Source organism: Ptychodera flava, chromosome 14, assembly GCF_041260155.1.
Source record: "Ptychodera flava strain L36383 chromosome 14, AS_Pfla_20210202, whole genome shotgun sequence".
NCBI classification, from domain to species: Eukaryota; Metazoa; Hemichordata; class Enteropneusta; family Ptychoderidae; genus Ptychodera; species Ptychodera flava.
In genome coordinates this window covers 27,510,428-27,524,679 of record NC_091941.1, presented here as the reverse complement: position 1 = coordinate 27,524,679, position 14,252 = coordinate 27,510,428, and the positions used below count along the sequence as shown (strand labels likewise).

Sequence of the window (14,252 nt, the reverse complement as noted above, 5' to 3'; positions counted from 1 at the left end):
CATTCTGACTTTGAAATATATACCAATTAGCATTAATTGAGTAAAGTTTATCTACCACAATCCAAAAAGGAGTTCTAGATTTTCCCTGAAAATGCCAAGTATCAAACATCATGAATTTGTACAAAATTGTTAGCAGACAGAGCACAACAGGACAACACATACCTCTGGTCCAAATGTCTTATCAAACAAAGTCTTTTCACAAAAAAATCCATCACAAATTCTGTTTTCTATAACAAATATTTTAAATTTACAAAACAAAGGTTTTTCCATTTACCAAAAGATTATGATTTCTTATGATTTTGAAATAAAATTTTCGTAACGAATGTAAGGTTGCATAGCTATTTACAAGTTTCTATGAAGGTCATTAGCTTTATTCCTGTTTTATGAAAGGGACTACCACTGTGTACACTGAACTGGACACATAAAGATTTCAAACTGATACTGAAATATCAGTTGTATTGACACTGTGCCAATAATAATTCATATTAACAGTATCGAGCTATGTTTTTCAGAGTCCAGATGTGATATGAAATTCATTAACTTCTACAGTCATGTCCGTCGCAATTCCCATTCCAAGCTGCTGCTATTAGGCCATGCTGCTTTGAATTTCCCAACATGCCAAATACTCAGAAAGCCACATTCATATTTGTATTAACAGATATAGTAAGTACAAAGACATGTAATAAGATTTAACATGCTTCTGTAAACCAACCTTCATAAATACCTTCCGAAGTTGAATAAATAAAACCTGAGATTATATTTTCAAGATGATAACTTAAGCCCCAGTTGAAGTATGCATGGTGGAAGGATAGACAAGCCTTTAAATCCATTGCCGTTTACCTTCTGTGCGGAAATTCTCTGAGGTTTGCCTTTTGAAAGATCTAAAAGCTTTTCTATGTAAAATATCATGCAATTAGTTGCATTAGCACCCATTCATGAAGATAATTGAGCCTGATGATTGTCTCCTGATCAATTTTGACAGAGTATTGTAAATTACACACTTTGTGCCACTCGCTCAGCTGTGAAATCTTTCCAGATATAAGGTTTTCAATAAAGTTGATAACTGATGTAGTTTTGCTCCAATTTTTATGCAGTTTTTGTCACATGGTTGCTATGGGGTATTTTTTACCTTTAATAGAAGGACTGGCAAACCAACACACATCTGGATATAAAGCATGGCTGATGTACATTTACAAATCCACAATATCGTTTTCAGAGCTGGTTTCATAGTATGGGCTTTTCATGAAAGATGCAATGCACATCACAAGATAACGGTTGAATAGTTTCTTAATGAACACTTGAAATTCATAACACGAAGGTAAGTTGTCATAGTATCATTAATGTTTTATTTAATTTGTTAAAATGTAGACGTTTACTGAATAATTATCTTCACCAGTCGCGTTCCTCAAAGAACATTTCTGATGAAAGTTGCGTGATAACACCTGATCATAAAAGTGGCCATACAGTCGTGCATAACTAATGGTACAGTTCTATCACATTCCACTGAAGGACTTCCTTTTTGTATTCATACACCTTTACAGAGAAATGCATGTAGCCTGGTTAGTCAAAGAAGGATGCTTCTGAGGGACAGTTTTCAACTGATCAACTTCACTGAACAATGTGTTGCATGATCAAACTGAAAGCAGACTGGGTCTTGTATCTCTGCTTCACGCAAATCAGCAATTCATTGTTTTTCAGGTAGAATTTAGTAGGTAACATCATAAACTAATCCCTTAAAGGCCAGGGACTTGATACCCGGGATCAAGTTAATCCCGTTCACCTTTGACATTCACGGGCGGGATCGAATGTTTATGTCTTTGTAAATTACGGTCACCATTAGTGTGCACAGGAGGTTGTAAACAGGCCAATGTGTTGACTTGCAAACAACAGATTATACGTAACTGAATATAACGGCGAGACCAGTACAGTGTACGCTGAGCTGACTGAGAAACATTTCATGAAGCGGCCCGCGATGCTTGTAGCAATAACAGGGGTACAGTGTACACTGAGCAGACTGAGAAACATTTCATGAAGCAGCCCGCGATGCTTGTAGCAATAACAGGGGTACTTCAACAGTAATGACAAAGGTACAGCACGACGCCGCTGCAACTGACGGCTTTATTACGTTCCGAATTAGGCCTACACGGGGCCCGGGCGCGGGCTGCAACTGTACAATCGCTGCAGCTAAACGATAGCGTAGACGTCGTGCCATTGCCAAGATACTCTGCTATTACCGATCGTTTCGTCTACAGAAATACTAAAAACCCTCTCACTAAAAAAATAATTACGGTTTGAAATCGTTGAATTAATCCGAAATTAACACCGTGGTGCATTAATCTATAAAAGATTATTAACAGAAATAATAAAATGTAACATCACCGATCATAAGAAACGTGGTGTTGAAGAACATATTTCTTAAAAATTCTTTGAAGAGAAGACTGTAGCGACTATTTTATGTGAGTATAATATAACTTTAGCAAACTTCAAGCATCTGAAGAATATCTTCAACACTTTTGGTTTTGTTCTAATCTTGTTATAAAATAAGTCAAATTTCGGGAAAGTATCTGTACATTTTCGATATCTGTGCAGCGCAAATGTGTAAACCGACACAGCATCCATCCATCCTATAGACCATGATCAGTTCGCGAGTGCATAAACCTCTCTCTCTCTCTCTCTCTCTCTCTCTCTCTCTCTCTCTCTCTCTCTCTCTCTCTCTTCCAAGTCTAGCCATTTGATGTTTTATTTAGCCGACATTTATTTAACACTTCACGATCACCGCTCAGTCGATTTCGATTTACGAAGTTTACCGGATAAACTTCGGAACTGGAGACATGTCACGACAGGGAGCTAGTTATCACCATCGAAATTCTGTAAACGTTTCTGCTCTCAAATGGACGTATTTAAATGCACAGGTGACTTCGTGCGTAAAATATTGAATTGCAATATGAATTTCACCGTTGAGAAAGTCTATGACTTTCAAACTAGACGTACAAACAACAATAAACATGGCGGATCAATGATATCGACGTATATTTTCCTCGCGACCGCTGGTGAGAGCGACTCGCAGAAATTTTCCAACCTGGTAAGTATTTAGCTTTGCCCCGTGTGCTGGGTATGTACATGTAAACTAATAACAAAAGTTTAGCATTTTCTGTAAATCGATAAGCCTTTCGAACACGAAAGATTCGGCTATCTGAACCTCAACAGTAACTACGCAGCTCGAAAGTTAGTATCCTACGACAGGACAGGAACATTGGTCAAAGCCGGATTTCGCATGGTAGCTATAGAAACACGCTGTTCATTCTTAGAAAGCATGCAATGTACTGCGTACTGCTGATACTCCCATGGTCCGTGAACTGTTGCCGTCCCTACACACCGTCAGTTGCCTAACATTCACAGGATTCAATCACGTGTGTCTTCAAATTTTGATACATGAATTCTACCAATCATCAACCACGGAACACATAAAAAAACAATGGTCGCGGGTACGGGTTCAAGGACGTTCACGAAGAGACACCATCATTGTCGCAGAATTGTTCTGACTAGTTTTAGGAGAATATGGGCGATCTGCGTACGGTCGCACATCAAACCGACAAGTGTACGCTTTTAATAGATAAAAATATTATGTCCGAAATTTTTTTTTATTCAACTATATAGTGAGTCGTCGCCTTTGTTATCGCCTAAACATCCCCGGTTTTTTTTTTCGGAGAGACTGCAACATGAATATCCCCTAATCATAGAGTATGGCTGTTCATCCAATATATTTTTCACTGTTTCGCAAAACATCTCGTCAGATATGTGCTTTGGCGAACGGACCAAGTTTTGTACGTTGGTCAAAAATAAATGACAATATAGGTTTGGATATTACATCTGTCATATTAGGACAGAGTATTGAAGATGAAATTACTTTCATCGATCGACAAATAGAGAAAGAATGAGTCAGTGAATATCGAATCATAGACGGGAGAATCGAGACAGTCCACTGTCTATAGTTTACTCAATTGTGAACAAAAGTATTTCGATGAATTGACTAATACAAACAGAAAGGAAATTATATTCAACTTGAAAAAAGTCACCGCTTTTCCTTGACATCGGATTCCATGGCAATGGAACAACACACGATGTCGTTTAGGTCCTCAAAAATCTTTTAATACGGCAAGACGATAATAATACTTTTCACCGTGAGACAGCAAAATCTAAAAGAACTTGAATCTGAACTGTACATGACAGTTCTGTGGAAGAAACGATTGGAAATAGCGGCGTGTCGTGGTACGGCGTCTACGCAAGAACGCGCTATGGCTTGAGTGACATACTAGCGGGCACAGGCGCTCGAGCTGGGTAGTCTGCTAAATAGATCGCTTTTCGGCTCGGTCTATCGATCCCGTAGTCGACATGCCTGCACTGCAACCTAAATGAGTGTTTAGGTTGCAGTCGTGGGCATATCGACTACGGGATCGATAGATCGAGCCGAAAATCGATCTATTAGCAGACTCCCAAGCTACATAGCGCCTGTGCTTGTGGGTCTGCACTGCGGTCGCTCCATCTACTGTAATTACAATGATGTGGCGTATCTAACATGTTGACATCGCAAACGTTTACCGCTTCACGACTGTATCGCGTCCTTTTTTGAGTGACAGCTTGCAGACCTTTGTTACGGCCGCTTGCCACGCTAGTTGAAGACAAAGAGAAATACCTTCATCGATCAAAATCAGCCTTATTTATGCTCAAATCATAAAATTTTATCGATACATTCAATCACTAGACATTCATAGTTAGGTATAGGTGCATGGACGCCTAAATTTCTTCGCCTGTGACCATTTTGGCATGGTTTTTACGGAGCGATCGAGCGTGACGCCACCCAAGCCACGCTTTGCATGAACTAACTCCAACGGGGCAGCTAGCTATTTATACCCGGCCCTGGCCTTTAAAGACCCAGTTTTAGGCAGCATGTTGAACATTCAAATACTATTGCATTTGACTCATTTCTTTTTTACTGATGTCTTTTGTCTACGTTGGCAAAAGTATTTTCTAAAGATTCTTGTTAGTAGCATGCTTTACATAACTTTTATGTAAATGCATACATAACATGATGCTTGAACTAAAACATTTATATCCAGTGTTTTGATTCTCACAATGGAGGCGCATGTGTGTCAACTCTTAAGAGATTTTCACAAGAGACTATACTTAAGAAACCTTGGCAGACTCAAAGTTACCATTAATCCACCAGATTTAAGATCTGCCAGAATATTGAAAGATAAGTGAATCTCACTTTTGTTGATTATCTACTTTTCCGAAATAAAATGACTGACATTAATCCTCCAGATTTCCAATCCACATCAAAGTTTAAGTAATATCACTCTAAAACTACATTGTTACTCCAATAGGATTTAAGGTGTGCACCCGGTTTGATCATAGACAGTAGAATCTTCCCCCTCTACTGTCTATGGTTTGATTCAACCCATTCATGTTAACGGGAAGTGTGGTACGACAATGACTTGGATCTTTTTTTCCAACATGGAAACATGGCTGAAGTGGAAATGACAGGTTACTGCACAGGCTGAGACATTATATTCTGTTGGTTCCCTATTGTGTGCACATATTGCATTCGTGGTGAAATATCATCACATATAAGCGAATAGGGAAGGAGATAAAAAGTATTTCTTCGTGACTTATTCACTAAACACGATTTGCTTTACACCGGCAATCAACTGATGGTGCATCTGTATGAAAACAATTAAGTTCTCTGTTTTGCTGACCTTTAACTTTAAAAACGGCGACAGTTATTATACCAGTAAATATGATTAAAAACTCACTTGTTACAAATTACAACAGTTACTGCTGTCTCTGGAATTTAAGTGTTAACACCATTATTTCTGTAATTCTGTACTTCTCATAATATACACAATACTTGTCATTAGTCATGTCGTACATACTTGTACATTCATGATAGATGTTTCCAGCATTTTAGGTACAATTTTTCATTTTCATAATAGTTCTATAGAAGCATTTCTCAGAAAATTTTACAATGACATTTAATAGCAACCAGGAAACCTGTAACTGACAATCATTCAGTGAGTGTTGACATGACAAAGTCCTACAATCAAATCTTGATTGTGGACATCACTATTTGCAGCATTGATAACAATTCATGCTCCTGTATAAGACAAGTAGAGTGGCTTCTCTTGTCAGCACATTGACCAAAACTGAACTATCATGCTACACAACTGATGTGCAGGAGCTCTGTTTAACTGTTCTCTATTTTCTGACTCTCTCAGAAGGCAACGGTCAAAGTTTCTCTGAGATGAACTGATATTTGCAACACCTTCATGTTGTAGTAAGGCTGCGTTTTAAAGAGAAGCATCACACATGTATGAGAGCAATGACCAGCTGCTGCATGCTGGACTACCATGGTACACACTGGTAATCCAAGCCCTATAATTCCACATTGGTTTATACCATTGTGTGATCATATTATATTTGATAAGAGTCACCTCTGCTTCCTATGTCAACTGTATTGACAACCATTAGAATTTTCTCTGGACCATCATGAAAAGCTGCAAAGATGGCCACTAATTATGAATGTGAAAAAATGTCAAAAATGGCTTTCAACAGTACTTTTCCATGGCAAACTGGATTACAATGATTTCAGAAAAAGAAGATTTATGAACGAGTCATAAAATAGATAAATATCTGTCTGGTAGAAGACAATAGATACATACATGTAACATCATAATGTAGTTTTAAAACACAATATCAAAGGCTGCTCATATGTGCAAAGTTTTCACGATTTTCAATTTCAATGTATAATTCATTCAACTGAATGTATAAATGTACTGTTATGGTATAAAAGATTGAATGAGTCCAAGAGATGACAGTAGTGTACTTTGACAGCATGAAAATATTTACATAAGATGAATGTTACTTCATCAGGTAATTCAATTCAACCTGATCAAAACAAAGATATGAAGGGAACATGACAGTTTCAACCCTTGCAGTGTAACAAGATCTTGGCTGCATTATTCACTTGCAATTTCCAAATCCTTTGTCATTTTACAAGTACAGTTATCACATTATTAGTGACACACAAAACAAACATGTTTGAAATCTGTTGCTTGACAAACCGTCTACTATGTCATTGTCATACATTTATTATCTCACTTGACAGGAGCTTCACATGAAAGTTACCAATTGAAAGGCAAAGTGGTTTCTGGTTTCAGATTACAAATTGATTCCAACTGCAAAGGTGGAGATGATTATACAGCAGTAGGAATCACATGAGCAGAGGTGACTGAGGTGATCTGCTATTGTGTGTTTTGTGTACCTACTCACACTTTTACACTAGCATGGAAAAGGAATACAATGAAGTTAGGTGACATTTAAAACCATCCACAATTTTCAATTGGTATTTTTCACTAATTTCAGTATCCTTATTTCAAACCATCCATATATATTCTGCATTGTCTTCTGTATATACATCTACAATCACCTTTGAACCATTCTTTCTCTAAAGAAGTAAATTATATCATTTGCTCTCAAAAGCTTCTATTTGATGTACAGGCCTTCAGTTCAGTATTGAACTACCACAATAGCGATATCATTTCATAAGCGACCTAGCGATCAAGAGAGCTCTAGAGCTTCACTATGATATTAATATACAATACGTGGCAACTGTTTGTGATGAATGTGAATTAAAATAGTATGAAAATACAGGTGATATTACACATTTCTCATTAAAATTGGCCAAAAGTGGGCTGTACAAATAAAATATATGATATGCCTAACTATTTCTTATGTACCATTATTTTATTTTTCTGTGTTATATTACATCATTTGATACTTTGACTAAAATGGTGAAAAATGCAAAAAAAAATAACGAAATTGTAGATTTTGTCACAATTTCAACAATCTGATTTGAGTCATCCTTGCGAAATTGCACACTAAATTTAAAAGCTGTTAGACCACCATTTAGGGGATTTCTTACCAAAAACGGAAAATTCCACTATGACATGCCTAACTATTTCTTTTGTACCATTATTTTATTTTTCTGTGTTATTTTACATCATTTGATACTTTGACTAAAATGGTGAAAAATGCAAAAAAAAATACAAAATTGTAGATTTTGTCACAATTTCAACAATCAGACTTGAGTCATCCTTGCGAAATTGCACTCTAAATTTAAAAGCTGTAAGACCAGCCATTTAGGGGATTTCTTACCAAAAACGGAAAAATTCCACTGAAATTCAATATTACAGATTTCATCATAATTTGAACAAATCTGGCTTAGATTATCCCTATGATGACCTTGTACAACAGGACAACCAGATTCTCAGGAGAGGTTTTTTTTACCAAAAACTGCAAAAATTGCCAAATAATTCAATATCAATATATCTGATATCATCAGAATCTGAATAAATCTGGTATAGGTCACTCCTACTGGACTGTATACCAAATATCAAAGTTGTATGACCAGTGGTTTCTCTGAAGAAGTCAATTGTTGATGGACAGATGGCAGACAATCAGTCTAGTATCTGATAAGCAGAGCTAAATATGTATACCATTACATTAAAATAACCTTCTTCATTACATCTTTACACTCCTTCTAGACATTTCAATCCTGAAACCTATTTCACTATTACATTTTGTCATATTTTCAATAGTTAAGAGTTTGACTCTGCTAGCAAGACTTTGTCTATAACTGTTAACCTTGACCTCCATTCAATCTGGCAATGAACACTTCCATATAACGATTCCTGAAACTGGGAGATATTTTCTTTTACCCATGGGTATGCATAGAAATAGTCAGACCACTAAAAGCAGTAAGAGTCCATTACAGAACTTTTTAAAGCCCTTCTCCAACTCAAGAATCTATCTTACCTTGTGTAGATGCTCCAATGCCAGCACTATCTCGCCAACATAGATGCGTACTGCTGGCTCTGTAAATTGCTCTCGCAGATAGAGGTGTGTGAACAGCTCTCCTCCACTCACATAGTCTGCAAAGATAATAAGAACACCTCTCCTTTAGTATGTTGTCACTTTGCATCTGCATTTACCTCTGTACAAAACAGCAACACATCATACCCACAGGCATGAGGTAATTTCATTCAAGTAATATCACATGAATTTGAGTTCGTGAAAACATTTAGACAGGATTTGAATTGATTTTGAATTATTGTGTACCGTACTTAAAGAGGCACTCCCACTTGGTAACATTTTTTAAACACGTTTTTATAATGCCAACGGTCGATATTTGATGTGGCGACAGCGCGCGGATCGCGAGATATCGATAAAAAACATGTCATTTCCCGAGCGTATTTTTCACATCCCGAAGTTTTGCGATCGTTTCTACTTATGACCCGAAATCCCCCGAATGTTTGTTGTTCTGCTGATTGACGATATTCTAGGGAGTCCACAATAAGTTCGAACGACGCAATTAATTTACCTCTCACTGCGAAGATTTTATTATATACAGCATTATGCCTTCACTTCAGGTAAGTTTTTTTTTTTTTAAAAACTTCTTCTTTGGTTTTGTCGTTTTCATTATTCTCATTCAGTTGTATTATATTTTTAACCAATACCATGCTATGTATCAACCGCACGTATCTGTGCTAGTCACCCATGCGAATTCTGGTGGAATCAGCAAACTTTGTTTTCCGTTTTTTCTCTGAGTCAGTAAGACTCGGCTTTCCCCCCACGGGACATGACTGATCACCGACATGTGTGGTACTGTGGCGTGCAGCAGTGTTAGCGTAGACTCGTACTCCATAGCTTAGTTGACAATGGCCCCATTGCCGAACGTTCGATGTTCGGAAGCTGAATTTAGGTGGGCCAAGCTGAATTTAGGTGGGCCACCGGAATTCAAACTTTTACTTTTTTGAGGACATGTTTTTTATCGATATCTCGCGATCCGCGCGCAGTCGCCACGTCAAATATTGACCATTGGCATTAAAAAAATGTGTTTTAAAAATGTTACCAAGTGGGAGTGCCTCTATATTATAACAACAAAATATATGATTTTACAAACAACTTAACTAAGAGTACTGGATTAACATTTCTGTTGCTCTCCATGACTGCACCGACATAAAATAGGAATTCCCGGGAAATGACATGAGAACCAAACTCAAAAAATTCCTGGCATACACACTTCCCTTTTATAAGAATACGGAATTTACAAAGTTTTCATATTGCCCAGGTTGTTATACAAAATCCCTAGTTATGTTTGTTATTGACTTGTCATACTTATTCATCCATTTTGTTGATTATCTACTTTTCCGAAATAAAGCGACTGCCTACGGCCTCGACATTTTATCGTTGGGTTGGACTTTATATACCAGAAGAGCCCTCGTACTCGGGCTTTATCCTATATCTGCTGATATTATAAATGTATATTCATGCAAAAATCCTATTCCTCAATAAAAAAAAGCTTATGTCATTCAATTCACAGAGTATTTACATAACACTACAAAACCGGATGACAAGCACACAGAAAATAATGTTACTGGCATTATTACTAGCATCATCCACAGTGGATCTAATTTTTGTGATGGTAAGAGTATATTTCCCTAGAAGCCCTTTTAAGCTGACTGGCAGAGGGCTAACCAGGGCAGTGGCCGTCATCTACCATTGAGTAGGCATGAAAGAACTCCACATTGGCTTTTACAGCCTGAGGCAGCTACTGTAGATACATGTGCTTATCTGTACACAACTACCAGGCAATTGTGACAGATTTTCATGTGAAATTCCATAATCATAAACCACTAGCCTCTTTGCAGCAACAGCTTGAAGCATTACTTTATTTTGAATAGTACCATGACACGCAAATAAAGCTCCGGCTCCACAGAATAATGAAATTCAACCCATATCAGAGACAGAATGGTTATGGCACTCTCGTTTTACCAATTTTGCAAATTCTTTTGCCTTGTCTGTATTTCTCACAGTTAGTATGAAGCTGCCACACATCTTTACAACCAGTGCACAGTCGTCATCAGTAGTAGTGTTAGGATTACGAAACCGACTTGTCTGATAATTCTTTGAGTATGTGATGCAAATCCATGCATGTATTACAGCATAGGCAGTAAAATAAGTCCCTTTCCTACTGTCTATGATTACAGACTCTTGAAAATCAGTTGTTTTGCATGCATGCATTTCGTTTAAAATATCCCTTCATGTAATTTCACACGAGTTGTCCTCTACAAAATGTGATTTACTGCTGATAATGAAAGATTAAATCATGCAGGGGGACTGGAAAATTTGCGTGAAATGAATATCCAGAGCAAATTTAGGTTCAGTAATTTTGTCAACACATTCTGTCCTTGGTAGAATGATTTTAAAATTGTATGAGGAGATTACCCGCTAATTCAAAGAGGCCATTGTCAAAGCTTGTGGCTATTACTAAAGCCTTGCTTGTTCCCTTGATAAAAACTCCACTTTCTTGTCTAATGTGTTTGCTTCATTGGCACAATCATAAATAATGTACCAGTAATTAAATTTCTTATCAAGTTAATTATTTCTGAACAGTTGGATACAGTAAAAGAGGCACAAGTGAGTGATTGCCAACCATCTAATGCATCTCCAGCAAGTGCTTTACGAGATATCTCCCAGCGAAAGATACTACGGTAGTACCACCGGTAATCTTAGGTGTGTTTGCACATTGAAAATTCAGTGAAGCCACCATCTTCATGTAAAGGCACGCTATTGCAAACAATTTCGGCAGTATGCAGAAAAGGTATACTGAACTTTTCAATGCTCTTCTCAATCTACAAAAATCATGGATAGCCCTTATGCCGGTTGGCTTATCAGTTGGCCCATAGACAGCTACAATAATCATGGATAGCCCTCATGCTGGTCGGTTTATCAGCTGGACCATAGACAGCTACAATAATCATGGATAGCCCTTATGCTGTTCAGCTTATCAGTTCCGCCATAGACAGCTACAATATCAATCAATTCAAATTGCTATGGTTTGCCCTGATCTGCAGTGCACTGAATCTCTCCTTGCCTCAAAATAGCTGCAACTTTTGATAGTATTTTCATTTTTTTGTTTCTGAGATGTTTTCCTGCTCTTCTTATTATTCTATTAAGTAGATAAAAAGATAAAACAATAGCCTTGCAAATACACTGTACCGGTATCATGTAAATATGTAATGACATTGTTGACGAATGAATTCTGGTCAAATCTAGCATTCAGTTGATAACAACACCAATTGAACATTATACATACGTGTGTGTATGCAGGCTGTATTGACAAATTAAATGTAATGTGTTTCAACACGATTTTGGAAGTTGTACTAGAAAAAAGGTATTCAGCAAACAGAAAAAAAAATCAAAGGAAAAGCATCAATTTATGAAGCTTTAATATCAGATTTTCTTGCTCTTGATGTGTTCTCCTTGCTCTGTGACCTAAAACAGTGAGCTATGTACCTATTGCCAATCAATGTTCACTGAAGTTCTTTTAAGGCTGAAAAGTACCGACAGTTTACCTGCTCAATCAGCAATTTTGTATTCTCTGCCAGATCAGGATGGTATTACACTGTCACTTTTGCAACCTACACTGTACGGGAACATATATGCAACTTTCTGATGTTTGTTTAACCAAGTAGCACTCTGTTAAAGGACTGATGCAAGAAAGAGTTAACATTCATGACTGATACCAAAAGATTATGTGCACTTCAGAAATTCAATGAAAATTGAAATTTTTCAGTGAACGAGCCATTCTTGCTGTGGTGGTCAAGTTGGTGGAGTCAAAAACACATTTGGAAAAATTATTGCAACTACCGGTAATATGTACACAAACACCTTTAACAGATCAAGTATACTGAAATATGTACATATAATACATCTTGCAGTAAGTCGTCAGACAAACAAAATTGATGATGAAATTGGCTTTACGGGGACAGACAGGAGTCTAAGATTATCTAGATACACAAACTTCCTTTGATTCATTTCCTCTGAGGACTTTTAGACAGGTAGTTGCAAATCCTGACGGATCACCCACAAACCTTCTCCAGTTTGGAAGCCCACACAATCTACATGTATATACAGCCTACTGGTTGAAGATTCTCATTAACACCACAACAAATACCGTTGATACCTAATATGTACATTGTTCAGTGAAACCTGTCTAAACCGGACCCTGTCTAAACTGAAAACCTGCCTTAACTATAAAACCCTTTTCCCATTTTTTTGGCAAAATCTACAGATGTAGATGTATATGGGACAATATCATTCTTTACCTTTACCCTAATGAAACAGTGCTACACATGTACATTACTGAAGCTTTAAGGCAGGGCTGTATGGGTTAAAAACTCAGTTCTTCTGAAATTGAATAAATCTGCATGTAGCATCATCGGCTAACCAATTTTGTCCTCTCTCAATTATCAAAGAGAAATAGTTGACAGATTGGAAAACAATAGTTCAATAAGTTGAAGAGAGCCACAGTATGATTTTGTGATCTGTCCTATTGTTATTCTTGAATAGCAAGGACTTAAAGTTGTTCAATATCATATAAGACCTACATACCACCTCTACATCCTGGAAATAAAACTGGAAACTGATGCTCACATGATGAGTTGCTCACACGATTACGATTACCACACACACACACACTGATGACAATTTAACGACCTTGCCATCTCTGCTGTGACCTTATAATTCACTTGAAGTGGGTCACTAAAGATGATGTGTGGAGATGCAATCAAACTCCCACCCACACAAAGGTCGACACACTTTCTTCTTTCCACACCAATGCCCTGCTTTTGTCAAAACTCATTAGCACCCATTTCCAATGTGTCACAGCATCGTTCCTGTGCCACTGAAGCCTCACTCAAAATGATAAAAGCCTTATTTTGGTATTGATTGATCTGTACAAGTCAAATAACATATCCTTAATAAAGCTGTTGAAGCAGATTACTACAAGTAATACCGTACATGTACCAAGGTAGCGAAAGATTCGCCCTTTTCACCACCGCAAATGCCATGATTCAGGTCAACATTATCCCTGTAATACCATAATCAAATCAATACATGATGAAATGATAAAATCTAACAATATTTGGAAAAGTTTCTGCCCAGCTCCTGAACCTGTCATGTTGGAATTGATTATCTACGGTAAGCACAGACATTTATTGTCAAAAATATTTGTTTTATCACTAACAATTCAATTTCAATATGATTAATGAAATCTTCCTCAAATGGGCTAATTACAACTACATCCTAAGTAGTTATTTGCCAACAATGCTATTCTCATTATCTTTTTG

At 37.2% G+C, this 14,252-nt stretch overlaps 1 protein-coding gene across 1 annotated transcript in view; it reads right to left on the bottom strand.

The window, feature by feature from the left end:
* LOC139149980 (ribosomal protein S6 kinase alpha-5-like) overlaps positions 1–14,252 on the bottom strand; it is a 96,585-nt gene that overhangs the window by 45,080 nt on the left and 37,253 nt on the right. Inside the window, exon 4 of the mRNA XM_070722097.1 lies at positions 8,875–8,990. Coding sequence (XP_070578198.1) covers positions 8,875–8,990 — 116 coding nt within the window. The remainder of the gene's footprint in view (positions 1–8,874; positions 8,991–14,252) is intronic.